Source organism: Magnolia sinica, chromosome 3, assembly GCF_029962835.1.
Source record: "Magnolia sinica isolate HGM2019 chromosome 3, MsV1, whole genome shotgun sequence".
NCBI lineage: Eukaryota > Viridiplantae > Streptophyta > Magnoliopsida > Magnoliales > Magnoliaceae > Magnolia > Magnolia sinica.
Genome location: NC_080575.1, coordinates 101,536,745 through 101,564,703, shown reverse-complemented (window position 1 = coordinate 101,564,703; position 27,959 = coordinate 101,536,745). Strand labels below are relative to the sequence as shown.

Sequence of the window (27,959 nt, the reverse complement as noted above, 5' to 3'; positions counted from 1 at the left end):
GAGCTTTTATGGCTACCAAAATGTTTTTAATGGTCGACCCTCATTCAACACTGTTTCCTGTAATGTGGTCCACTTGAGATTTGGATATATCTCATTTTTGGTCTCATAGTGTAAAATTATCTGTAAAAATATATGGACAGCATGGATGAAACACATACATCATGGTAGGGGCCACAAAGCACCGACCACCGGCCATTGGCTCGGTTAGGGGAGTAGTCAATCCGTTCCCAAGCGTACTCAGTAAATCCTGTGGGGCCACCATGATTTATTCATTTTATCCACTCCATTCATCTATTTTAACATATAATTTTATTATATAAGCTCAAAAATGAAGCTTATAAAAATCTGAAGTGGACCACATCATAAGAAATAGTATAAATTGAACGTCTACCATTGAAAAATTTTGGGAGGCCACTGAAGTTTTGGATCAAGTTGATATTTTAGTTTTCCCTTCATCCATGTATTTGTGATCTATTGAACAGGTTGGATGGAAATTATTATTCCCACTGTTTCCAGTGATATGGTCCACTTGAGCTTTGGATATGCTTTAATTTTGGGCTCAACCACTAAAATGATCTGGAAAAATGGATTGACAGTGTGGATAAACCAAATACATTCACTATGTCATTGGTAACCGGATACGACAGAGTAGGACGCAATGTGCGTTGAAACCCTTCTGGGGATCACAAAAGTTTTGGATCAATATGAAATTTGTTTTTCCTATTCATCCAAGCATTTGGACCACACCGCATGAAATGGTGTTGATTGAATATCCAACATTAAAAACTTCTTGTGATTGAGCCAAAGTATGAGGGAGATTCAAAGTTCGAGTGGACCCAATCATCCGTATATGAAACTCAGGTGGACCATACCATCTAAAACTATGTGAAGATATCCTAAAAAATATAAAAGCACTGGGTGAATGGGCTGGATTTGGAATCACATTTAGGTGGGCCCAATATATGATTATGAATGTTACCCCTCTCCACTATATTATGTGGTGTGGCCCACCTAAGTTGTGGATTTAGTTTGAGTTTATTTTTAAGCTCTTGGCGCACCCGAGTCATGGATTGACTTTCTTCATACCGCTTAACGCTTTTCTCGGATTGTTTTAAGATATTAATCAAAAAATGGGACGGGTCCAAGGCTCACGTGGACTACAGAGAGGGGATTGATAGTGTGGAAACATTATTGCCACAATTTCCTATGGTATGATCAACTTGAGCTTTAGATATACCTCAATTTTGGGCTGAACCACTAAAATGATTTGAAAACATGGATGGACGGAGTGGAAAAGACAAATACATTCACGGTGGGCCCAACTAAGTTTATGATATCATTTTAGAGAATTATCCAACAAAATGAATAATATCCCAAAATTAAATGGACCACACCACAAATACCAGTAGGGGATGATTATTTTCACCATTAAAAATTTTGTAGGGCCCACTATAACATTTTTTTCCCATCCAATCTATTCATAACCCGGATTCAAACAGAAAAACGACTCAATGCGGTTTTAGATTTTGGACCGGTTCTTCTGTTGTAAGCCCGATGAAATCCAACGGGCCAACCCAATCTGTTACCAATCTTGGGAATCCATACCTAGCGAAGGAGACATCGTGCCGATAGACGGCTGAGGATAAAGCACATGAATAACATGAGGTTCTCTCACAAGCAATTACCTTTTGAAAGCAATGCTAAAAATGAAGTCCAATGAATTTATATAACATAAGACAATTGTAGTTTCAGTGGCCAGGTATCAATCTAAAGAAGATTACAACTCTCTTCATATTTACCTTTTCAATAGGTCGGATTTCAAATAAACATTACGATGGACCTTAAGATAGTTTCAACGGTGAGAATCACTCTCCCCATTGTTTTCCGTGGTGGGGTCCGCTACAGATTTTTATCTACCTCATTCTTTGGCTTATGACTTAAAATGATATCTCAAAATGGATGGACGGTGTGGATATAACAAATACATCATAGTCGGGCCCATAAAACTTGGTGTCATCACCGTATGGCGTCCAAGAGGGAAACGGATTGGCTATGCCCCTGACATCATACCTGTGGCTGGTGGTCGATGCTCTATGGGTCCCACCATGATGTATGTGTTTCATCCATGTTATCCATCCATTTTAAATATCATATTAGGGCTTGATACCAAAAATGAGAGGGATATAAATCTCAGGTGGACCACACCACATGAAAACAATAGTGATTGGATATCCACCATTAAAACCCTCCTAAGGCCCACTGTACTTTTTATTTGACATCCAATCTGTTGATTAGGTCATATAGGCCCAGATGAAGGGAAAAAGAAATATCGGATTGATCCAAAACTTTATATGGCCCCCAAAAGGTTTTTAATGGTCGACGCTCATTCAACACTGTTTCCTATAATGTGGTCCAATTGAGATTGGGATATATCTCAGTTTTTTCCTCATACCATAAAATGATATGGAAAAATAGATGGACGGTAGGGATGAAACACATACATCATGGTGGGGCCCACAGAGCACCGACCACCAGCCCTTGGCGCCGGTGTCAGCACGAGTAGCCAATCCGTTTCCCTCTCTAACGCGACTCTCTCTCCCTCTCTCTGCCGCTCCCTGTCCCTCTTGCCCTCTCTCCCTCTCTATCGCTCCCTCCCTCTGCCTCTCCTTCTCCATCTCCGGCCCTCTCTCTCTCTCGCGCGCGCTCTCCCTCTCCCTCTCCCTCCCTCCCTCTCTCTGCCTCTCCCTCACCCTTTCCCTCTCCGCTCACTCTCCCTATCTCTCTATCTCTCTCTCAAAACCCTAGTCCTCTCTCTCTCTCTCTCTCCTCGGCCCTCTGCTGCAACATCAGGTATCTCTCTCTCCGCTCGATCTACCGCACATCACGGAGCGTTCTGCTGCAACATCAGGTATCTCTCTCTCTCTCTCTCTCTCTCTCTCTCTCTCTCTCTCTCTCCCCTTATCTATTCATATCAATTTGGGCATTTTTTTAAACATTTTTTAATCCTTCAAGTAACATTGTGCAATGATTTGTGTATTGGGAATTTTTGAGTTTCGAATCCCTAATTAGGGATTTTAGTGTCGATTCCCTAATTGTGGATTAGTGTAGAGGTGTTGTGTCTGATGGCTGGGTCTTAAGGTTCAGGCTCTTATGAGTAGGCTTGGGTAAGATGTATTGATAGCAGATCGTCTCAGCGAATTTCCATAGCTAGGCTACCGACAAAAGCCTTCATCCAGCTGGAAGGATGTCCATCATCCTAGCAGTGGTAGCCCTATTCCAAGCCTTAGCATCAACGGTTGATGTGCTGGCTTAGACAGGGATGGCTGGCATCGAATAAGGCATCAGGCCTCATCTATGTGATGTGGTTTTCATAGTGCTTTTGGCTGGTGGAAGGGTGGAGAAAATGCTTTTGGATGTGGTGGTTTTTGTAATGTTTCGGCTCGGTTGTAACTTGTAAATGAAGGTATCCAGCAAAAAAAAAAAAACCTGCTGTGAGGTAAGTAACTCTGTTGATTGTTGACAGATTTATAAGAAAGTGGAATATTCTTGGTAGGAGACTATTCATAAATGAAAAGAAAAATTGGTACATATGGAAGTCCACGGATTCTACATCCCACAAGCATAAGATACATGGGTTGCTTTTAAAAGCAATCAACTGTACCAGGTTTGAACATCTATTTGTTAGATTGGAAACTTTTGTTGATGAGATTAGTCAGATACAAGTCAATATCTGCTTTGCGATTTTGGGTTATTTTGGACATATCTGTGATGCATAAACCATTTCCATCTGGTGTGTGTTTTTTTTTTTTTTTTTAAAATTTTTTTTTAATCTTTTTCCCTTCTTAATCTTATGCAATCATGTCATTTGTTTGTTGAATGCCGTGAGTAAGAAAATGCCCATCTATCACAGGATTACAAAATTCAAGGAGCTCGTGGCATTGGGAAGTAGGTTGTTCGTTGGGTTTCACCAAGAGCTAGGTGAGTTCCATTCGTCTTATGGTTTTTCTCTTGCTACATATTCTAGTTTTAAGTGTCATCACTCATTGACTATACATATGACAGTCATATTTGGCAATCTAGAGACTATCCAAATCTTGGGTGGTTGGCCCTATTGTTGATGGAGTTGTCCCTAAATATCACATTAATTATTTGATCTTAAACATCTAACTTGCCTATTGATGGTTACCAATGATTTACACCATTTCAATGGTTAGGATGTTCAATCAGCATAGTTTTGTTGGACTAAACCATGTTAGATTATTTAGGTCACTGTTGAAGAGCTGATGAGTGGTCACACATGCTAAGGTCGCATGATATGAACCAAGTATGCGCTTACAGATAGCCCAAGTATGAACCAACTAAAAACGACATTTGATCTTAAACTCTGTTGAAGAGCTGCTGAGTGGTCACAAATGATATGAACCAAGTATTCGCTTACAGATAGATTATTTAGGTGGGAAGTTGTACATTTGAGGTTAATCTTTCTCAAGGGTTGGCAGTTGAACTTTTGAATGATCACTGAATACATCTATTGCTTGGAATACCTTTATTGTCTTTGATAGTTCCAAGGTTGCCTCACCATATTGGACCTTATAAGGTAAACGAGCTAGAGTTATGTATCATCAAGAGGAGAAATTTGTGAGGTTAGTTTGTTTGAATATGTACACATACTACTTTTACTCAAGTACTCCAATATCCAGAGATTCCAGTTCTGTATTCCTTCCAATTATTCTTTTTTGAGAGGTAATTCCTTCCATATTAGAATGCTTTTCATATATTTTAATGCACTAGATATATGCTCTTAAAATTAAAGAAATAATTGTGATTCAAGAAGTATAAGCATTTCAAACATCAAAATACTTTGGATTACTTACCTTTTATTCCTACTTGACTTTGAGGAAAATTTAAGGAAATATATATATATTTTTTTGTTTGTTTGTAAAATGTTGTTTTTACTGTATGTACTTTCCAAGTATTTGTCACCTGCAACTAATTTGTTACTATTATGAAATCTCATGCTCAACAACTTAATTGCTTGAGAAGATGTCCTTGTATTCTTTCTATTAAGACTCATTAATGTTATATTAATGACTCAAATTGCATAAAATGGCAACTTGTGTTGTTTCCTAGGATGTTCTTATGGAATCTCTAAGAGTCAAGGACCCCTTCTGCCTGGAGCTATCAGTTTCAAACTTCCAATATCGCCTTGTTAGTAAAATGGTGGATGATAATAGGTCCTTTCATGTTTGTAGGTGGAGGATAGTTGATACTTGCCCCTGTTTTGGATACATTTGAGTGGTAGTTTTATCTGTATATGTATAGCAATCATATCCCTGATCCAGACTACTTTTTCTTCCAATTCATGTTGATTGAGACTGACATTGACATTAAAAAAAAAAAAAGTAGTTTGCTGTCTTAAAAACTGGACCACACAACAAACAGGGGATGTAAGTAATCACAACCAATTCAAACTGCTTTTGACCATCGCAGTCTTTGTAATCTTACTTATAATTCAATTTGTAAACTGCCAGTTAAAACTGGTTAAACAGCCAGTTAATAACTGTTTAGCCAACTGTTAATAACGTTTCTGGTAAAAACTGGTTTGAATGGGTTTATGTCTTGCCATTTTTGACATATTCTATATGATTAGGAACCTTCAAGTATCATCTTGATTTATTGGTTTGCAACGGGTAAAGATTTGGGAAGACAGGAAGGCATTGCCACATGTGCACTAGGACCCTCTAATTCCGGCTTTTTCTTTGGCCCATCTGGGACTTAATTCACCCTTCTTAGTACATCTTTGTTACATATTTTGACTTAGAAGTTATTGTATCAAATGACAAAACTTCTATTACAAATTTACAATTATATGCCACATGTGCAATTTGTAAGTAATTTCTAAGCTTTTATACCAACTTCGACCGAATTAACAGAATTTTCATTCGAGGCCAATAGTCTGTACAGATGGGGATATTTTGCGTTAATGATGATGATACAGATCATTCATTTGGTGGATCCCAATGTTAATGTTCAACAGATCAGAAATCTACACTGTTGAACAATCACAGCTATCTGTATCTGATCGATGGACTTCCTCGAGTTGCATATGTATGTCTCTAGTTGCTGCATCATTTCATCTACAATTTGATCTTTACAAATGTTTCTGCATCATAAATACTGGGAATGTAATTACAATTTGATCATTGCCGGTCTACAATTTGATCTTTCCTATTAACTAAATTATGTATTTCAAGGTTATTTTCTCCATCAACGCAAGGCAGAGATGACAGATTTCCTGAGAAAGGTTAGTTTTTTTTTTTTTTTTGCATACGAAACTAAAGAGCAATGATGTACAAATGCATTTATGTAGAATGTTTCTTGTTGCTTGCTTTCTGCAAGTTCATATGTATGTAGATTCTCAGGAAAATGTTATAGCTCAGTATCAGGTAACACCATTTTAATCCGGGTTTTTATTTTTTGTTTTTGGTTTTGTTTTGTTTTGTTTTGAAATTTTTTTTTTTTGGCCAAACACAGAAAAAAAGGAACCCATCATGCGGTCAAATCTTTATTTTCTACTGCCCTTTCTTAATACAGAAATTGTCAAATTCTTATCTGCAGTATTTGAATTCAAAGATAGTTGTTGGTCTATAATTGATTTGTGAATTGCCTGTAAGAAACTCTGAATATTGGCTGATAATCCCTACCTTATGTAAGAACTTTGAAGTTGTTAGCATTTATTCTTTCATCATTTAAATTCAGAAGCATTGATTAACTTAACTGATGGAGGTTGAAGATTTTAAAAATAAAGTTAATATATGGTTGGAAGCACAATTGACTATGCCATTTCTGTTATAATAGTTACTGATGTAACATTGGTCACTGTGGCACATTTGTGCATTATTTAAGTTTCACCTGTCACATAAGATGTTCTATTTGGCACTTTTCAAACTTGTATTGCATAGCCACTCCACTGAAATATCCTTTTCATTTTTATCGTTTTAAAACTTTCTCCAAGGAGATAAAGAGGGCATTTGTGGATCTATAATGAAAGGGTGGCAATGGATTCCAACAGGAAACCAATTCCAAGTATTTACATGGGCCCAAACGCAAGAATTTGCATGTCCCTATGGTTTTCATTTCCATAGTGGATATTTTCCAGACACCCAAACCACTTTTTATGAATTGAAGTGGTTAGGATTTTGCTGTCTATTGGTGAATCTTTATGGTTTTTAGATGATGCCATGGTTGATTCTGGCTTGGGCATATTCTTCTGGAATGAAAATTGACATGTTTGATCTGTTTTGTCTTTGCAGGCACTAGCATCTCAATCTCAGTGACTCAACTTGTAGCAGGAGTTGTTTGCCGATATAGCTTTAGAGGTTGATGTTTGAGCTAGAGGTAAGGAGCCAATGCATTCTCTACTTTTCTTTCTCTCTTGAGTGTGTATGCTCAGTAGTTCTGTTTTGGCCAAAAGTTGTTGGCTGGGGCTCATCTTCAATTGGAGATTTCCTTAGTGTTTCTCCTCAACAACAGTTGGCTATTCATTAGTTATTAAGTTGGCTGAATTTGATGATTTCTCTTTCACTAATAGTTGACTAGATGCAAGTGAGCTTTGTAATATTACAAGTTGTTAGTAAGGAAATCCAAGGAAATACCCAAGAAATACCCAAGCTGATTTATTTTTTTTTAAATGCACCTCTTAGATGAATTTGTGCATCTATATATGTACTGTAAGAACTCTATTTAGTGGGCCTCACTGATAAATGGTCTGGATTATTATACAGTTGGACTGGATGATTGAGTAGACCAGTGGGCCCCACTTGAGGTGATGCGCTGCGCAGTCTATCTGCGCAGCTCTGCGTACTAAGGCTGGAATGCTATAGCTGTCTTACGCAGACAGCAGTTTCAGTTGAACTAGGATGCTACAACGTGGAGCATGGGAGAGAGAGTTGTGATGGGTTTCAAACTCCCTCTCCACAGACTCTATAAAAGAGAGCTGGGTCCCCAATCCTACACCACAGCAAAAATTCGAGTCCCATCTACTGATTTGCAGAAAGGGTGTGAAGGAGAGGAAGATCCTAAGCTCTAAAGGAATTCTGGTATTCTGGTGTTCTTATCCGGCTACCATGGCGGTGTCTCAGCTAGGTAAGCTATCTGAACCCCTGATCGCCATGTCCCATGCACAGACAGATCCGTGGGCCTATTCCGCATATAGATTAAGTCCCACAGTTGGTATCAGAGCTATCTGTGCATAGGCATAGATGATCACATCCAGCCACATCTGATCACATCAGGAATTTACGAATTCCTGAAACAGTTGTGATCAGGGATTTTCGAATCCCTGAATCCTGAAATGTTCAGATTAGGGATTTGAATTTCGAAAACCCTGAAACCAGTTTTTTCAAATTGGAATTTCGATTTTCAATTAGGGTTTTTCAGATTTAAATTCCCAAATTATAAAATATTAGGGATTTCGAATTCAAATCCTCAGATCCAGAATTTAATTAGGGATTTTCGAATCCCTAAATTCAGAAATCAGTTAGATTAGGGATTTCACATCTACAGCCCTAAATCCAGTTTCTATTAGGGATTTAGATTCGAATCCACAAATTCAAATTCTGCAATTAGGGTTTTCCATTAAAACCCCTAAATACAGTCATCGCATATTAGGGATTTTCGAATCCCTGAATTTAGAAATCCAGTATTGAGGATTTCGAATCCCAAATACTCCTCTAATTAGGGATTTCGTTCTCAAATCCCCATATACCACAATTGGGGATTTCAGATTACTGATTTCAGAATTCAGATTCAAAACCGAAAAACCCAAAATTGGGGATTTTATACTCACCTGTGTCTTCAATGGAGGCGGTCATGGATTACAGCACCATTGTCGGCCATGTAACCCACCATCAGGGAAGACCGGACGTCCGACCGGCTGTGAATCCATCTGCAAAGAAGGAGAAATCTCCCTCTCCCTTCAGTAGCCGCCCTTAGTAGGTCGAAAACGGCTTAATTTCTTCTCGAATCAGCGTCGTGGATGATGGCGTGACGAGATCTTCCACAAACTTCGGATAATCTCACGAAAGGGAATTTTTTTTCCTTCCCTTAGTCAATCGCTGCTCGGTTGAAACCAACCTTATAGGAAGTCGGGTGACTGATTGCTGCTCGGTCGAATCCGACCTTATAGGTAGTCGGGTCAGTGGACCCGATTACATACAGCGTATGGTCTCAATAATACATCCTGCGGACCTGCACTGACAACCGGCCCATTGCACATCTGGGCCATTTGATTTATATCTCATGTCTTGTAGCAGGCACATTGTCCACATATAAGGTTTTTATGTGGTATGCATCATTGATGTACCATGACCATTTTAGCTAAGGGTCCAATTTTTGGACCATTCTAATTGAGTCACATGTCAGCACACATCTAATTAGTGTGAATAATTTACCATGAGCAATTAATCTTATGCATTCTCTTGATAGGTAATGCAAATAATAACCTATATTTGACAAATATTTAGTATATGGGCTGATCCATCCATGTTGTAGACACCCATGAATGAATCCACACATCTAGTTGTTTAAAGGTTAATGTTTCCTATCTATCATGTAAATGTAATGTACTAGATTTGCTTTACTCATTCAGTGTGAACTGACGATAGGTAGTCCTGATTCGGCCCTATAGTTGGCCCATCACCCATCTTTAAGTATTGATATGGACCGTTGGAATATAAGGTGTGAAACCTATTTATATATTTCACTTTGAAGAATTCCAAAAGGTCAGTATCAACTAACTTATGGACCGCATCGGACTAATTAAGAAATAATCCATAGAGAGGCAGGATTATAATAGCAATCTTGCAGTCTATATTTGTAGTTTTAGATTTGGTTGTGTTAGCCACCATAGTGACCTCAATCGATGAAAATTCTACAAGTACAAACCTGTAACATTAGGATAAGCGAATTGCATACAGTTGCGTTCATGTTTTCATGCGTACGGTAATGAAAATATAGATGATTATCGTATGGCAGTCAAGTGAATGGGTGGAGTAAATGGTGTAGGTAATGTAAAGCTGAAAGACTCATCTCACCCACAGGTGTTGAGTGTCTCAGATTTACATCACTGACATCACTTAGCTTCATATTTAGGAGGATTACTAACATGTTGTCATTACCACCCACAGGAGGAATGATGATGATGTAACAGATTCTCACTAGGATGAGATGGTTGGGCCCATCGTCATCCTGGATAATTCAGTTAATGCCTCCCTTAGCAACTGAATCAATTATCTCTGCCTGATATTTTGTTTACTAAACTGTTTTGTGAAATAATGAACTAATGTGAGTATATGTGTATCTCTTATATTTCAGTCTCAATTCCAACTAATACGCATCAAGTCCCTGCCTTAAATGGGTCTAATTATACTCAATGGAAGAACGTCATTGAAGTTGTACTGGGCTGTCTTCAATTAGATCTTGCCCTGATAACACCAGAACCGCCAAAGCCATCTGATAATGTCACTGAAGCTGAATATAATAGATGGGTTGCATGGTTTAGATCAAATGATACATGCCTGAAAGTCATTAAATATTCAATTTCTGAATCGATGAAGGGTGTCATGCCTGAAACAGATAAGGCCAAAGTTTTCCTGACTGAAATGGGAAAACGATTCAAGAAATCTGATAAATCTGAAGTAGGTATTCTTCTGAATAAATTGACTCACTCGTCCTACGATGGAAAAGGCAACATCCGTGAATACATTGTAGAGCAGATCGAAGTTGTTTCTAAGATTCGTGCTCTAGGGCTTGTACTCACTGATGATCAACTGGTTCATTTGATCATGAACAACCTACCTCCCCAATTCGGTACGTTCCTGGTAAACTATAACACTTTGAAGGACATGTGGACATTGGATGAACTCATCACTCAGTGCGTCTAAGAAGAAGACAGGATCAGACAGATGATAAAAGTTCAAAATGTTAATATGGTAACTTCAGGACAAGGGCATGGGCAAGGAAATAAAGGTAGAAAGAAGAGGAAACAAGGTTCTAATAATGGATTCTCTAGTCCTCCATCTGGAAACCATGAGAATCAATCTGGAAATGGATCTAAACGCAAACGGGTTAAAGGCAAACCGTGCTACTTTTGTAAAAAGACGGGTCATCTAAAGAAAGACTGTGAAGGTTTTAAGGAATGGCTCATAAAGAAAGGTAATCATTCTGTTCTTGTCTGTTTTGAATCTAATCCGACCGATGTGTCAGTGGATTCCTAGTGGATAGATTCAGGAACTACTATTCACATATGCACTTCTATACAGGAATTACTACAGGCCAGGCCACCAACTGATGCGGAGTGCTCAGTATACGTAGGCAATGGTGTCAAAGTTGACGTGGAGGCAATAGGAGTCTATAGGCTTAAGTTGAAGACTGGTCATTTTTTGAATTTAGTAAATACATTCTGTGTGCCGTCTATAAGGCGCAATTTAGTTTCAATTTCCTGTTTGGATAAGTTGGGATATTCGTTTCACTTTGGAAATAAAAGTTTTAGTATTTACTTTAATTCGATTAAAATTGGAACCGGCTCTTTAGTAAACAACTTATACCAGTTAGACTTGATTGCCTCTTGTTCACTCCCCAAGTATAGGGTTGTGATGTAGTAATAAACTCGGTGAGACCGAGGTCGAATCCCAAGGGACTGATACTTGTATGTTATCTGAAACTAGGTAGAAATAGAACTAGCTTAAGATGAAATCTAAATCCAATATAAAATGATGAATAATAGTGAGAGATTAATCTAAAACTTAAGAGAAATCAGAGATAGGAAATTAGGGATTCAGAGGATCCACTTGTAGAGATCAGGGAGATCTTACACCTGCTTTAAGAATCATGGAACTTAACTGAACTTACCTGATATAAGTTTCAAGAGATGAAAGGTATAGGAATTAGAATGGATTCCATCACCAAACCATGCCCAGGAGACAAAGTAAATAACAGAATTAAACTAATTACCAACCAATCAACATGTTATGAGGGTTAGGAAGGGTACTGTCATCCAACCATGCCCAGGAGACAATGGTGAACAACAGGGCTTCCTAACGTCATAAACATAAAAAGGAAAGGAACATGCTCCAAGCTATCGCAGACCCATTGTAATTTCAGTCACAATAGACCATTAAAACTAAAAACATTCCCTTAAAATCAAACTAATATCAAGTTCAATTCAATGTAAATAAAAAGCACACGCAAAAAGTCCTCCCATCACGCTGCAAGCTTCACCTCTTAGCCCTAGCTAAGAGGTTTAGCCTATAATAGACATGATTAGACTAATCCTCAAAAATAAAGAAAAAAACAAAATTCAAAGAACTTCACTCCCTGTCTCTTCCTCTCTCTTGGCCTCCACGGCTGCCCACGCCAAGCTTCCAGCCCCCATACGGCCCTCTCTCTCTTTCTTCTTATAGGATCTCGTGTGCGTAGCCTGTGCGTAGCCTTTACGCACAGCAGAAAACGGTGCGTGCGTAATAGAGCTTACGCTGGACGTTGGTGGGCCCCACTTCTTGGTGTCAGGTGAAAGATCCACGCCGTCCATTAGATTCTGCTCGAAAAATTATGTAGAATTGACTGGTTTTGGGTTAGATTCGGTGTGGCCCACAGAACGTTTCATTGCACCGTCCGTCTTCCGTTTGGATAAGAAATTCACACGATCACTTGTATGGGACCAGAAAGGAATCATATCCAGGGTCTTGGCCATCCTCCAGAGCAAATGGACGGGTCAGATCATCTAATGGAATGATGGGTGGGGCCCACTGTCAAAACCCAAGTGGAACACGTCGACGGACGTGCGAAACTTCTCAATTTGGATGTTTTGCGCAAAAAATAGGTGGGGTCCACTGTGATGCCTGTCCTAGAAATCCACTCCCTCCATCAGCTCCTGTATATAGTGTTGGCCCATGGCCACTAGTTTAAAGTAGATTTGACTTCAGGGTGGGCCACACGCTTAACCGATGTATGGACAACATTCACCATTAAAAATACAATTTGCTTCACGTAAGCCATGCATGGCACATTTATTTACAGATTTGCCCTTCTCTTTTGTTATATCTTCTGTCGTTAGTATCTCCTGATTGCACCATGCAAATGACACAAAATTTCACTAGGATTTGTTATTTTTCATGCTCTTTCTAATGCCTAAGTTTGAGCCTTAATCGCTTCTGGATTGCCATGATGCTCTTTAACGGCTAGCACCCTCTGATCTCTCTGTTGGGCCACTTTCACGAGGATCTAATGGCTGAAATTTGACGTGTATGGTTAATTTATGGTCCTCAGGCCATGTATGAAGTTTCGAGCTGAGTGGATAGTGGAAACCCTGTGATCTTGCATTCTGACTAACTTTCAGGCCACTTGAGCTTCAGTTTCTCAATTTTCTCGGATCTCTGGCGTGTATATCCATCGATCTCGGTCCCCTGGAGTTCATTCCTTGCTCTGGTGACTTCGGAGCGTTAAATCCATACTTTTAATACTCTTTTTCAATCAAAGCTCTTATTACATCCTGCAGCAAAAACACGATTAAATTATAATATTAGGCATTATCGTGTACGTAAAATCAGGCAGTAATCGGGGTCTGATATGCAATATTTGACCCTCAACACCTCTCACGTCTATAATATTAATACCTTGCATGGAAATGTAGTGGGATCCAAGCGAAGACTAGACTATGAGAATTCCTCCATGTTGTGGCACAGGCGGCTATGCCATATATCTCGTGAGAGATTAGACAGGCTTGTGCGAGAAGGAATTTTGCATTCTCTAGACTTCTCTGACTATAAAGTATGCATTGATTGCATAAAAGGCAAACAGACTAGAACAAGAAAGAAAGGCGCAACCAGGAGTGTAAATCTATTAGAGGTTATACATACAGATATCTGTGGACCATTCCCTACAGTCTCATGGAGTGGCCACAAATATTTCATTACCTTTATAGATGACTACTCTCGCTTTGGGTACCTATACCTTATCAGTGAGAAATCGGATGCCCTGGATGCTTTTAAAATCTATAAAGCCGAGGTTGAAAATCAACTCGATAAGAGAATTAAAGTTGTCAGATCTGACCGTAGTGGTGAATACTATGGCAGATATGACGAATCAGGACGCAATCCAGGGCCATTTCACTAAATACCTACAGGATTGTGGCATTGTTGCTCAGTACACTATGCCTGGTACTCCAGAGCAGAATGAAGTTGCTGAGAGACGTAATCGCACCCTTATGGATATGGTGTGAAGTATAGTCAGCAATTCAACATTACCAGAATCTCTGTGGGGTGATGCGATCAAAACCGCAGTTCATATATTAAACAGGGTTCCCAGCAAAGCAGTAAGCAAAACTCCTTTTGAGTTGTGGAATGGGAGAAAACCAAGTCTCCGATATCTACATGTTTGGGGTTGTTCTGCTGAAGCCAAAATTTATAACCTGCATGAAAAGAAGCTTGATCCTAGAACCATAAGTTGTTTCTTCATTGGATACCCAGAAAGATCAAAAGGCTATCGATTCTACTGTCCTTCCCACTCCATCAGGATTATTGAGACTGGGAATGCCAGATTCATTGAGGACACTGAAAACAGTGGGAGCACGAACATAAGAAATTTTGTATTTGAGGAACAAAGGATTGTGACTCCTATCATAGTCAATCCAGATCACGTGGACATTAATGATGCAGTCGATTCTGCAGTCACTGCAGAGCACCACGTAGAACCTCATATACAAACCACTGATGAGAAAAATCAAGATCAGACCCAACAAGCTGAACCATTAAGAAGATTTAAAAGAGAGAGAATGGCCTATGAATCGAGACGATTACATCGTATACTTACAGGAACACGACTTTGACATAGGGGTAGAAAAGGATCCTGAATCCTTTACACAAGTCAAACAAAGTGCTGATCCTTCTCGTTGGTTTAATGCCATGAAAGATGAGTTAAAATCCATGCAGGACAATAAAGTATGGGATCTTGTAGAGTTACCCACTGGAATAAGGCCGATTGGTTGTAAATGGATATTTAAAACCAAACGGGACTCCAAAGGTAATGTCGAACGATATAAAGCCAGACTTGTTGCCAAGGGTTTTAACCAACGTGAGGGCATTGACTTTAAGGAGACTTTCTCACCAGTATCAAAGAAAGACTCATTCAGGATCATAATGGCTCTTATAGCTCATATGGATTTAGAGTTACATCAGATGGATGTAAAGACTGCATTTCTCAATGGGGATTTAAATGAGAATGTGTACATGTTGCAGCCCGAAGGTTTTGTAGCTACTGGCGCAGAACATTTGGTTTGCAAACTTAAGAAGTCCATCTATGGGTTGAAACAGGCATCGCGGCAGTGGTACCTTAAGTTTCATGAAGTAATTTCTTCATATGGCTTTGTAGAAAACACTGCAGATGAATGCATCTACATTAAAACCAGTGGGAGTAAGTTCATTATGATGATTTTGTATGTCGATGACATTCTGTTAGCTAGCAGTGATACCAGGATGTTGAGCGACACCAAGAAATTTTTATCTCAAAGGTTTGAAATGAAAGATCTTGGTGAAGCTTCTTACGTCATCGGCATTGAGATTCGCCATGACAGAACACTTGGACTGCTCAGCTTGTCACAGAGGGCCTATATTACTAGGGTTCTCGAAAGGTATGGAATGCAAAATTATGCTTCAGGAAAGTCCCCCATTGTGAAGGGCGACAAATTTGGTTGATTTCAGTGTCCAAAGAATGATTTAGAAAAGAATCGAATGAAAGAATTTCCGTACGCATCAGTAGTAGGGAGCATCATGTATGCTCAAGTCTGTACGCGACCGGACATTGCCTTTGTCACTGGAATGTTGGGAAGATATCTATCTAATCCAGGAATGCAACATTGGATAGCTGCAAAGAAAGTATTACAGTATCTTCAGAGAACAAAAGACTTCGGACTCACATACAGAAGGTCTGATCAGTTGGAGTTGATCGGATATTCAGATGCAGACTTCACAGGCTGCGTCGATACTAAGAAGTCTACTTCAGGATACATCTTCATGATGGTGGGAGGAGCTGTGTCGTGGAAAAGCGTGAAACAATCTACCACAGCCTCATCCACTATGGAAGCTGAATTTATTGCTTGCCATGAGGCATCTAATCAGGCACTATGGTTACAGAGTTTCTTCTCAGGTTTGCGGGTACTGGAGCATATCCCAAAACCGTTGAGAATATTTTGCGATAATTCGGCTGCTATTTCATTCTCTAGTAACAACAAGCATTCGTCAAGGTCGAGGCATATCGACATCAAGTATCTTGTTGTAAAGGAAAGGGTTCAGAATCATCAAGTGTCCGTGGAATTCATCGGCACTAAGCAGATGATTGTAGATTCGCTCACTAAAGGTCTCTCTATCATCCATTTCAGGAGCATGTAACATCCATGGGAGTCATTGATCCCACAGATGTTTTCAGTTAGTGGGAGTTGAGCGTACTTTGATTTTCACAGACACTTAGAGATCTCGTTTTATACAGTTTGTTTGGATGATTTTGATATAAAGATTTATTTCTGCTTATTTATATATATGCGCAAATTTTGAATAAGTGGAACTACAGTTGTGTCTCGTTGGAGACATGAAAAAGCTTCAGGACCTCTTAAGGATAGGCATATATTATCACACTAAAGTGTGTAATCCTTATACCACATTTCTAAGTTCGTGATCTATGTCGTTAAGATTGAAAGTATTTGTGATCGCGCTTAGACTCACTTCGCCTAAATTAAATGCTGTGATGACTACTGCGTTTCGATACTGACTGTTTTGATGGACCAGATTGAATAGCATTACTCATATTGTCCAACTGTTTTCATTGGTTAACTATTTAGATATTTTCTTAAAATATCAAAACTTGTTTACAAAATTATTATATATATGACTATCATTGACGTTGCTCAATGAGGCCCAAGTGGGAGAATGTAAGAACTCTATTTAGTGGGCCTCACTGATAAACGGTCTGGATTGTTATACAGTTGGACTGGATGATTGAGTAGACTAGTGGGCCCCACTTAAGGTGATGCGCTGCGCAGTCTATCTGCGCAGCTCTGCGTACTAGGGCTGGAATGCTATAGCTGTCTTACGCAGGCAGCAGTTTCAATTGAACTAGGATGCTACAACGTGGAGCATGGGAGAGAGAGTTGTGATGGGTTTCAAACTCCCTCTCCACAGACTCTATAAAAGAGAGCTGGGTCCCCAATCCTACACCACAGCAAAAATTCGAGTCCCATCTACTGATTTGCAGAAAGGGTGTGAAGGAGAGGAAGATCCTAAGCTCTAAAGGAATTCTAGTATTCTGGTGTTCTTATCCGGCTTCCATGGCGGCGTCTCAACTAGGTAAGCTATCTGAACCCCTGATCGCCATGTCCCATGCACAGACAGATCTGTGGGCCTATTCCGCATATAGATTAAGTCCCACATGTACATGATATACTCCTATTTGATGTTTTTTTTTGGAAAGATTCCTTTTGAATGTTTATCTATACTTTCAAAGAACAAAAATTATATTTAGTAGTTCTCAATGAATGTGGGTATTGGTACTTTCAGGTAGGTGTTGCAGAACTTAAAGTTGCAGTTGAAAGGAGTGGGGGGTTGGTTGTGCTGGCGGAAAGCTTTGGCCATTCTGTTTTTAAGGATTCTCTCAAATGCATTTTTCAGTCCACTGACTACGACTTTGGTCTATCATTTAAGTAAGGCATTGTCTCATAGTGAATTCATATTCCTGATTGTAACTTAGCATTTGTTGTTATCTGGTATCCATACTAGTTTTATTTTTTCTAATTCTGTAAGGAATCACATCTTGCTGTGTGATATAGTTTCTCCAAATGCATCCTAACATAAGCCTGGCATTGCTAGTATTAAGCTATGAATGCTTGTTTTTCCTTTTACTACATTTCCAATTAATGTTGTTTTGACTTCTTGCATGCATGTGCTGATTGGTACAGGCTTCAGATGAATTTGTTAAGAGGCGTGAAGAGATGTGCCCAAGTGTGCGTTGAGAAGGTCTTTATGTCTTTCGAATCCACCGTTCATAAGAGGGCAAGCGAAATGGTATGGTCTTTGTTCAATCGTAACATGCCTCTGGCAATTGAACTGAGTGCAATAAGAATTGTTGGCAGATCAAAAAGTGAATTACTGTCTCAACCAAAGCATTTGGAGGTCCTCCATATGCTAAATTCGCTGAAACTTCTTTTCCCTTTTCTCTCAAAGAAAGTCACTATTAAATTGTTGCCGGATTTATATAAGCTCTTGGGTTGCCATTTCTCCCCACTCATGCGGCACATTCTTGATATTCTTGGAGTACTTTTTGAATTTTCAAGAGTAGACATTCCTGTATCAGAAGTCGATAACATTATAGTTTCACTTGTATCACATGTATCTTATGGTGGGGAGAATCCAGTAGACACTGTTATGTCTGCATCAGCCTTGTTAAAGACTAGATGAGAATCTCACAGTCCACTAGTCAGAATGCAAGATAAACAACACTGATGAAGAAGATTTATGTTGTAGGAGACTGAAACATGGAACTCAAAATAAACATGGCATTGGTTGCATGGGTTTCTTGTGTATGATTCTTGAGCAGCATCAAACACATGTTCATTGGATGGCCAACCTTTTTTGTTTATTTTTATTTCATGACTCATGTGACCATCAGAATTAAGCTTCTAGATTATACCGGCAGGCCCCAAACATCAGGTGCATTGAGGACTTTAGAAGTCACACACCTACAACCTGATTGGAGTAGAGCTTGACACCATCCAAAAGACCATGAAATGCTCGTTGTAGAAGATATGTTATGTATGTTGAACTTCTTGGAAGTTGTGAATCTTTGGAAAAACATGTGCTCTGTCAAGATATACCATGGCCATGGATATGCTTGCACTAACACAAAGCAGCTACTCCATCGTTGTTTTTACTATCCTTGCTTCTCTGTTCTAGCTATTTCAGTTTTCTAGCACCACATTACTGTCTTTGCCTAACAATATTTATATCACTCCACTATGTGCACTAATGAGCATGCATGCCTTTACCAGTTATGCATTCAAATTATTCTTTGTGATTATGATTGCAGGCTGATCGCAAGGATCCAACAGCCATAGCTTGCATTAAAGATCTCAGGCCAGGTGGGTACCTGCTTGCAAATAGGGGAAATAACATATTTTCTCCTTATATAAGGGGAGGATGAGTGTAAATGGTGATCCATTAATCCTCAAATACTAGAATAGAAGGGGTTTTCTCCTTGTATAAGAGAAGGATGAATCATATGAGCATTAGGCTACGCTGTGATTTGGAAGCTTTCAATAGTCTAAGACTTCATATATGCAATGTTCCTTAAAAGCCAGAGTAGCCCCTATATAGTGAATGCTATCCATCCAAGTGGGGCCTAACAGAGCAATGAGCTTGGATTTACCAAAAAAAAAAAAAAAGAAGATGAAGAGAATGCTAATCATGCATTAGATGCCCCAGTTGTTTCTGAAAAGATGCCTGATTGGATTGTTTTGTTTTTTTAACTTATGTAAGTCAAGAAGTTACCTCTTATTTAGTTTGGTTATTAAAGTTACATAAGTATCTCTTAAGAAAAAGTAAGTTACTTCTTTTGCTTTTCAACTTCCAAAAGCAACTTATTTCCTTTATTTCAGTCTTTGGGGCCTTTAGCAACCCGCAAGGGAGTGGTAGTTTCTCTGCATTTGGTGGTAGCAATGCCATGAGAATCGAAAAACCATCCAACCTTTTCACGATAGATGAGAAGATAGAAAGTCTCTGACAAGATTTGCAGTTGAAAACCAGGTAACCAGTTGAATACCAATGCCTATTTTCTCATGACTAATAGCTTTAGTTCTAGATCAAATGAAAATCCCATGTTCTCTATTGCGTTATTCAATCCTCTAGACTAACACCTTACCATTGATAAGGAAAATTCTTACAAGCTGGGGGGGGGTAGGCTCCCGCAGAAAATTCTTACATGCTCCTGTAGGTCGTTTTGAAGGAAAGCACAACAAAATGAAAATTGCTTTTTGGGTGTTGGAATATCTGTATTGTTTTTGAGGACCAGAGAAGCTATTGTATTTTTATTTTTTTTAGGGGGGTCTTGGGTTTTGATTGCATATGATTTGAAGAATGTGAAAAAGTAACATTCTTTTTGGGCCTTGAATTGGTTGGAAGAAAGATGGTTTTGTTTTAGCTGTTGTTAGAGGAACTGAATTTCGTGTTGGGTGTTGAAATTTCTTGTGTTATGGATGATTTAAGGCCTAGGTAAGTGATTTTGGATTGGCTATCAAGTTTTGATTTCATATGATTTGGATAAGTTGAAAAATGTCATTTTTTGGGCCTTGAATTGGTTTATAAGGATGTTTTTTTAGCTGTTTATGGAAGCATTCAAAAATTGTTTACAGCCATTAGCGACGAAACTTTTCGTTGCTAAAAGTCTCAACAAAAATTTGGTACTGATTTTTAGCGACGAAAACTTTCGTGGCTAAAATTTTGATTTTTCGTAGCTACATTTTTTATTTTTTACAAAACTTAAATTACAAAAATAGGTGCAGCCTTTAGCGATGGAAATGTCTCCCATCTACTTTTTTAGCTACGAAACATTTCGTAGCTAAAAGTAAACTTTTCGATTTTTTTTAAAAACTGTTCACAGCTTTTAGCGACACAAAAAAGTCTCATCCACTTTTTTAGCTCCGAAAAGTTTCGTTGCTAAAGGTAAACTTTCGATTTTTTTTCAAAAACTGTTCAAAGCTTTTAGCGATGAAACTTTTGTTCGCTAAAAGTTTCTTCCATGTTTTTTAGTTACGAAAATTTTCATAGCTAAAAGTAAACTTTTCGATTTTTGTCAAAAACTGTTTACATCGCTAAAAGTGACTTTTAACTACGAATTTACAATTTCAACACTAAAAGTAAACTTTTAGCGACGAAAATTTTTCCGTCGCTAAAAGTTTCGTCACTAAAAACACTCTTTCTTGTAGTGATCGGGATCGATTGATAATCAGAATCGGCAAATCGGTCATAACAATCAGATCGATCGATAATCAAAATCGGTAAATCGGTCACGACAATCGAATCGATCGATAATCAGAATCAGCAAATCAGTCACGTCAATCGGAATCGACAATCGGTCACGACAATTGGGATCGACAAATCGGTCACGTCAATCAGAATCGGCAATCGGTCACGAGAATCGAGATCGATCGATAATCAGAATCAGCAAATCGGTAACGTCAAACGAAATCGGCAATCGGCCACGACAATCGGGATCGATCAATAATCAAAATCGGCAAATTGGTCACGACAATCGGATCAATCGATAATCAAAGTCGGCAAATCGGTCACGTAAATCGGAATCGGTAATCGGCCATAACAATCGAGATCGATCGATAATCAAAATCGGCAAATCGGTCACGACAATCGGATCGATCGATAATCAGAGTCGGCAAATCGTTCATGTTAATCGGAATCGATAATCGGTCATGACAATTGGAATCGGTCGATAATCAGAATCAGCAAATCGGTCACATCAATCAGAATCGACAATCGGTCACGACAATCGGAATTAGCCGAACAATCGGCCTCAACAAATCGAAATCGGCAAATCGGTCACGTTAATCAAAATCGGCAATCGGCCACGATAATCGAGATCGATCGATAATCAGAATCGGCAAATCGATCACATCAATCGGAATCGACAATCAGTCACGACAATTGGAATCGGCTGAACAATCGGCCTCAACAAATCGGAATCGCCAAATCAATCACGTCAATCAGAATCGGCAATCGGCCACGACAATCGAGATCGATCGATAATTAAAATCAACAAATCGATCACGTCAATCGGAATCGGTAATCGGTCATGACAATCGGAATCGATCGACAATCAAAATCAGCAAATCGGTCATGTCAATCGAAATCGACAATCGGTCACGACAATCGGAATCGGTCAAACAATCGGCCTCGACAAATCAGAATCGGCCACGATACTCGGCCTTAACAATCGGAATCGACCTCGATAATTGGCCGAACAAGGCATAAGGAAAGGTCACAATGTGGACATTCAACCACCATTACCCATCAATGTAGACATTTAACCGACATCGCTCCCAAGGAGTGGTCACAGAGAGTCATACGTATAGTGGGCCCATGGCCCCACACAAGGGCTTAACATACATCGTCATGGGCCTCACTCATGGGCCACATATGCATCACATTGGGCCACGCCCATGGGCCTCAAATATATCATAATGGGCTTCGCCCATGGGTCTTGAATACATTACAATGAGCCTCGCCCATGGGCCTTAAATACATCATAATAGGCCTCGTCCATGGGCCTCATGAATGGGCCACAAAATACATCAAGGTGGACCTCAAGGAGGAGCTTGGATTATATCTAAAATCATTTCACTAGTCGCAGGTGCAACATGTGTATCACTGTACACATGGCCCACGTATGATGATCAGCAGTATCCAAACATTGTCCAGGTAAATCAGTACCGTCCAAACATGATCCATGTAAATCGGCGCCATCCAAACATTGTTCAGCTCCGTCCAGCACAATCTGAATGATGTGGATGAAATAAATACATCGTCATGGTCCCATCAGGCAAAATAGGTGGACCGTTGATGTAAAACACAGATATTAGGGTGGTCCCTACGACAAGTGCTGACGTCAACACATTAGCCAGTAGCTGGTGTAAGGGTACACTAGCCAATCTATTTCATATCAGGTGGGTCCCACGTGGGGCCCACCACATAATATTATTTATTACTATAATTATTATTATTATTATTATTATTAAAATCTGCCAGCATACGGCTCTGGACAGACGGCTTGGCTATGCAATGCATAATCAAGGTGGGTCCCACCTACCCACACGTGTGGGGTGGGCCCACCCCACAAATAAATGAACGGTATGGATTACATCCATGCATTTGGTGGCCCCACAACATGCTGACGTCAACACATCAGCCGTAAGCTGCTGGGGGGGTTCCTCATATGTACGGTATATATAAGGTGGTTTCCACCTGAGATTTGAATCTGATCCCATGGATGGACGGTGTGGATACACACGCCCATCAAGTGGATCCACGTCCAATGTACGGACGGTGTGGATACACACATACAACATGTTGTGGCCCACCGTCCAGCCATCTGGACGGTGGGGATGCAAATAGGTGGACGGCGTGGGTATAGAATGGATGGACAGCGTTGAAAAATCACATGTACATGTGGTTTCCATGTGCGTGTGGGTCCCACGGCCTGCTGACGTCATAACATCAGCCATACGCTGGTGTGAGTACAGCAGCGAATCTATTTCATATGAGGTGGGTCCCACGTACATCAGGGCCACCGTCAAATATTATATATATTAATATAATATCATATTTATTATTATTATTATTTATTTTATTTTTGGGTTTGAAAGCATCCAACGCCCACGGACTTGTTGAAGTCCCTACTGATGGACGGTTTAAATGAAACACCTATCAAGGTGGGTCCAACAACACCGTCCAGATGCTGCCAGAACAGATGGACGGTGCGGGGGAGGAGGTTACGCACGTGCAGCACGGTGGGGTCCACGTGAGTGGCCCACCAGCTGCAGCATCAAGTTGCTGCTTGGGTTTTTTTCCTGCATACAGTCTAACAGCGTCTGCTGCTGGACATCCAATAACTGGACGATCTGGATGGACAGGTACCGCATGATGGGGTCCACGTCCTGATGATGAACGGACGGTATAAAATACATATATTATGATGGGGTCCACGTGGTGGACGGTGTAGATAACACCCATACAACATGGTCGGCCCTACTCAACATGTCCAAATGGACGGTTGGACGAAACAGATACACCACGGCAGACAACAAGCTAGCTAGGCCGGCCCCACTGGATGGACGGTCAGGATTTACTAATCAGGTGGGCCACATCATCACCAACAAAGAGAGAGAGAGAGAGAGAGAGAGAGAGATCGGGAGGAGGAACGTGAGTAGCGGAGGGACCCTGCCACTATGGGTCCCTCTTTAAACAATGCATACATCAAAATGGATCCCACATATGGGGGCCCTCAAATCACAAAATCAAGTAATGAAATCACCCACCTTAATATCTTCTTCATCCTTCCACCAATGCATTGTAGAGCTTTAAGGGAACAAGATTCAAAAGTTGAGATCGATTTTAGAGGTTGGGATTGGGTGATAGGAAGGTGGGTCACACATGGTTTCTCCATGGAAGCCATGGACGATTCTTCTCTTGGAGTTGCTTGGGAGAATGAGAGAGAGAGAGAGAGAGAGAGAGAGAGATGATGGGAGAGGAGTGATGGGAGAGAGGGATGTGAGTGATGGGTAGGTGTACTTGGTTGTAAGAGAGTGTCGACTTTAAGGGAGAGGTGGTTGTACTTGGAGATGGGGTGTGAGTTGATGGGAGTACTTTGATTGATTGATGGATTGATGTGACATTTCGTAGAGATTCTCTCGAAATTGCAACGTGCGGTATTTTTCTCGAACTGATCGTGGGCCCACATTTCCTGGCCCGGGTATCTCCTCGGTGCAAGAGGCACGGCGTTGGAACCGCAGTGACGGCGCGGTCGCTAGGGTGCAAGTCTCCGGTCGAGCTGACTCTTAAATACGGGATAAGACTCAAGATCGCGCGCAAATGCCGATAACAGATCACGAGTCGCCGGAATTCAACCGGAAGGATCGCGGAAGCCTACGGAATGGTATAATATAGGATACGGGTCTTATAGATTTTCCCTCGTAATAAAAATTTCGTCCTCAAAATTTAAATTACAACACATAGCTCACCAAGGGAGGAAAATCCTATCAAAACACTCCATACCATTATAATCAAATACCCAAGGGATGGGGATAACGCCCACAAACCTCAGCCTCCTGCTCACAAAACGCCTCATCAACATTATGATGACCCTGCTGAACCTCGAATCCTGAGTCGAAAATGATCGAAAATGGAATACTATGTAGCCTCACAATCTCAACGGAAGGGAGCTATATCAGAAAATCTCTAAGTTATTCGAACTCGAGGGGGTCTAATCATTCTAAGTTCTCAAGAATCATACGGTGTAAGGTAGCTATTAGCAGATATGTGATGTTATCTTCAGGTATTCCCAAGTTATGCTCTAATACCAACTTCTGTCATGCCCTAAACTCAGAAACTGAGCTCACAAAATTCTCGATCACCGAATCCGGTGCCAACAACCACTGTAGTATCTCATTCTCGGCTCCCAGCGCATATACGCCAGATTCCGATCCTGGGATCTTACAAGGAGGATTTTTTTGGTACATTTATCTCGTAATAAGCATAACCACAAGTATACCTAAATCATAAAGGCAACATCATCATCACATATCCACTAATATAAACAGTTAAGTACAATGCTGAAAGGAAAATACATAAATCGAAAATCAAGCTCCAGAAGACCGCTGCATGCTCCAAGCTCAACACTGCTGCAACCTAACATCACCTGCACACATATATGGTGCATAAGCTTATAGAAAGCTTAGAAGGTGGTGTAAGTGTGTGCACAAGGTAAGTGCCAAGTATTCAACGTAATGTCATAATCATACAATGTCGAAATAGGCGCAAGGTCATGAATCATACGTTATCAGAGTAAGCGAAAATACTGACAAGTCCATGAGTCAAACAATATTAGAATACACAATACAGATCAACTATACAAATGAGGAACAATATCAGAATACGCGATACAGATCAATTATACAAATGAGGAGTCATAAAGAGTCAAATATCAGATGTCGTATCTAAACCATATAAATGCAGAAACACAGGTAACCCAAAATGTCATATGCCGCGAATGTAATGTAATATGCGGTGCGAATGGAATGACCATGCTGGAGTGTGAAGTCGGGATGATAGTACGTAGTGTCGTAGGCTATGGGGCCCATCACAAGGGACTTCTATCCAAACGAGTCTCATACCTAATTTGGATAGTCAGTCTCAATGTGGTAAACTCCTGATCTTAGGTTAGTCACGCTCCCCAACTGAAATCCGGGCCATTGCGAATGTACATATAACAAATAATCGTGCACCACCAGCCCGAGTGGATAATGAATGAATGAATGAATGAGTATGCAATTCCTGCTCAATAAGTTCTCGTATCAGTACAGTTCATCTCTGGGATCATTACCGGGGTTTAGTACACTTCAAATGGCACTACCGCTCTCCCAGCCGCATAGTCTAAGTAAGCGTAAGAAACCTCACTATCCGCCTAATCAATAGTCTGTCAATACTTATTCGGCACGTCGATAGCAGACCCATTCACGAGCTGGTCAAACTCAACCTAGCAATGCCCCTTACTCTCGGGTGGGTAAGGCCACACCCCCTCCCAACCGACCACGACACAGTGGGAGACGCGGCCTCCTGGTATTCGGTACTCGGGTGCTCATGTATCCACTCGGTCTCGACGTTGGGGCATCCTCTGGTACCAAGAGGGTTTAGAGATTTTCACCCAGGGCCATCTATGGCAGCCTGATGCTAGAACAAATTTCCAGTGCCCTATCTGGCCATCCACGATATGCCTGTGAAGGCCATGGCCCTGATGTCGCTAGAGCGTATAGTAATCATAATGCAAGATGCATGAGTCATACAATCCAGTCATACATCAATCCTGCGCATAACGTGGGCTCATGGGAGATATCCTCCGCCTATTAGGGAGTCTCATAACAACATGCTCAATGACATATGCAATGATCAACCACATCTTATAACAAACATGCAGATGATGCGTATGGGCATGTATCATGATGCTATGCTGTCACATACTCATAATCGGTATCAATAACCAATATCGACAATCGACCTCAAAAATGTAGACATTTAACCAACATTGCCCCCGAGGAATGGCCCTCATAAATCCTAACATATAGTAGACCCATGACCTCACACAAGGGCCCAAATATACAATACCATGGGCCTTACTCAAGAGCTTAATACACATTACGATGAGCCTTTCACATGAGCCTAACATACATCACAATGGGCTCCGTCGCCTGGCCCTCAAATGCATCACACTATGCCTCAACTACGAGTTGCATATACACCATATAGGTCTCGACAATTGGCTTCGACAATTGAAATCAGCCTCGACAATTGAGATCGATCGATAATCAGAATCGGCAAATCGGTCACGTCAATCGGAATCGATAATCGGTCACGACATTCGGGATCGATCAATAATCAGAGTCGGTAAATCGGTCACAACAATCGGATCGATCGATAATCAAAATCGGCAAATCGGTCACGACAATCGGATCGATCAATGATCAGAGTCGGCAAATCGGTCACGTCAATCGGAATCGATAATCGGTCACGACAATCGGAATCGGCCGAACAATCGGCCACGATACTCGACCTTAACAATCGAAATCGACCTCGATAATCGGCCGAACAAGGCCTAAGGAAAGGTCACAATGTGGACATTCAACCACCATTACCCATCAATGTGGACATTTAACCGACATCGCTCCCAAGGAGTGGTCCACATAGAGCCATACGTATAGTGGGCCCATGGCCCCACACAAGGGCCTAACATACATCGCCATGGGCCTCACTCATGGGCCACATATGCATCACATTGGGCCACGCCCATGAGCCTCGAATATATTATAATGGGCTTCGCCCATGGGCCTTGAATACATCACAATGGGCCTCGCCCATGGGCCTTTAATACATCACAATGGGCCTCGCCCATGGGCCTTGAATACATCACAATGGGCCTCGCCCATGGGCCTTGAATACATCATAATGGGCCTCGCCCATGGGCCTCATGGATGGGCCACAAAATACATCAAGGCGGACCTGAAGGAGGAGCTTGGATTATATCTAAAATCATTTCACTAGTCGCAGGTGCAACATGTGTATCACTGTACACATGGCCCA

General features: G+C 40.6%; 2 protein-coding genes across 3 annotated transcripts in view; one reads left to right on the top strand and one right to left on the bottom strand.

Moving 5' to 3' along the window:
* The window catches only part of LOC131240448 (beta-glucosidase 18-like), a 223,608-nt gene that overhangs the window by 181,891 nt on the left and 13,758 nt on the right, over window positions 1-27,959 (bottom strand). The window lies entirely within an intron of this gene.
* LOC131240454 (uncharacterized) lies at window positions 17,493-18,687 on the top strand. The gene is made up of 2 exons (XM_058238697.1): window positions 17,493-17,746; window positions 18,002-18,687. Exons 1-2 carry the CDS (start codon window positions 17,529-17,531, stop codon window positions 18,498-18,500), a joined length of 717 nt encoding a protein of 238 aa, XP_058094680.1. The 5' UTR covers window positions 17,493-17,528; the 3' UTR covers window positions 18,501-18,687.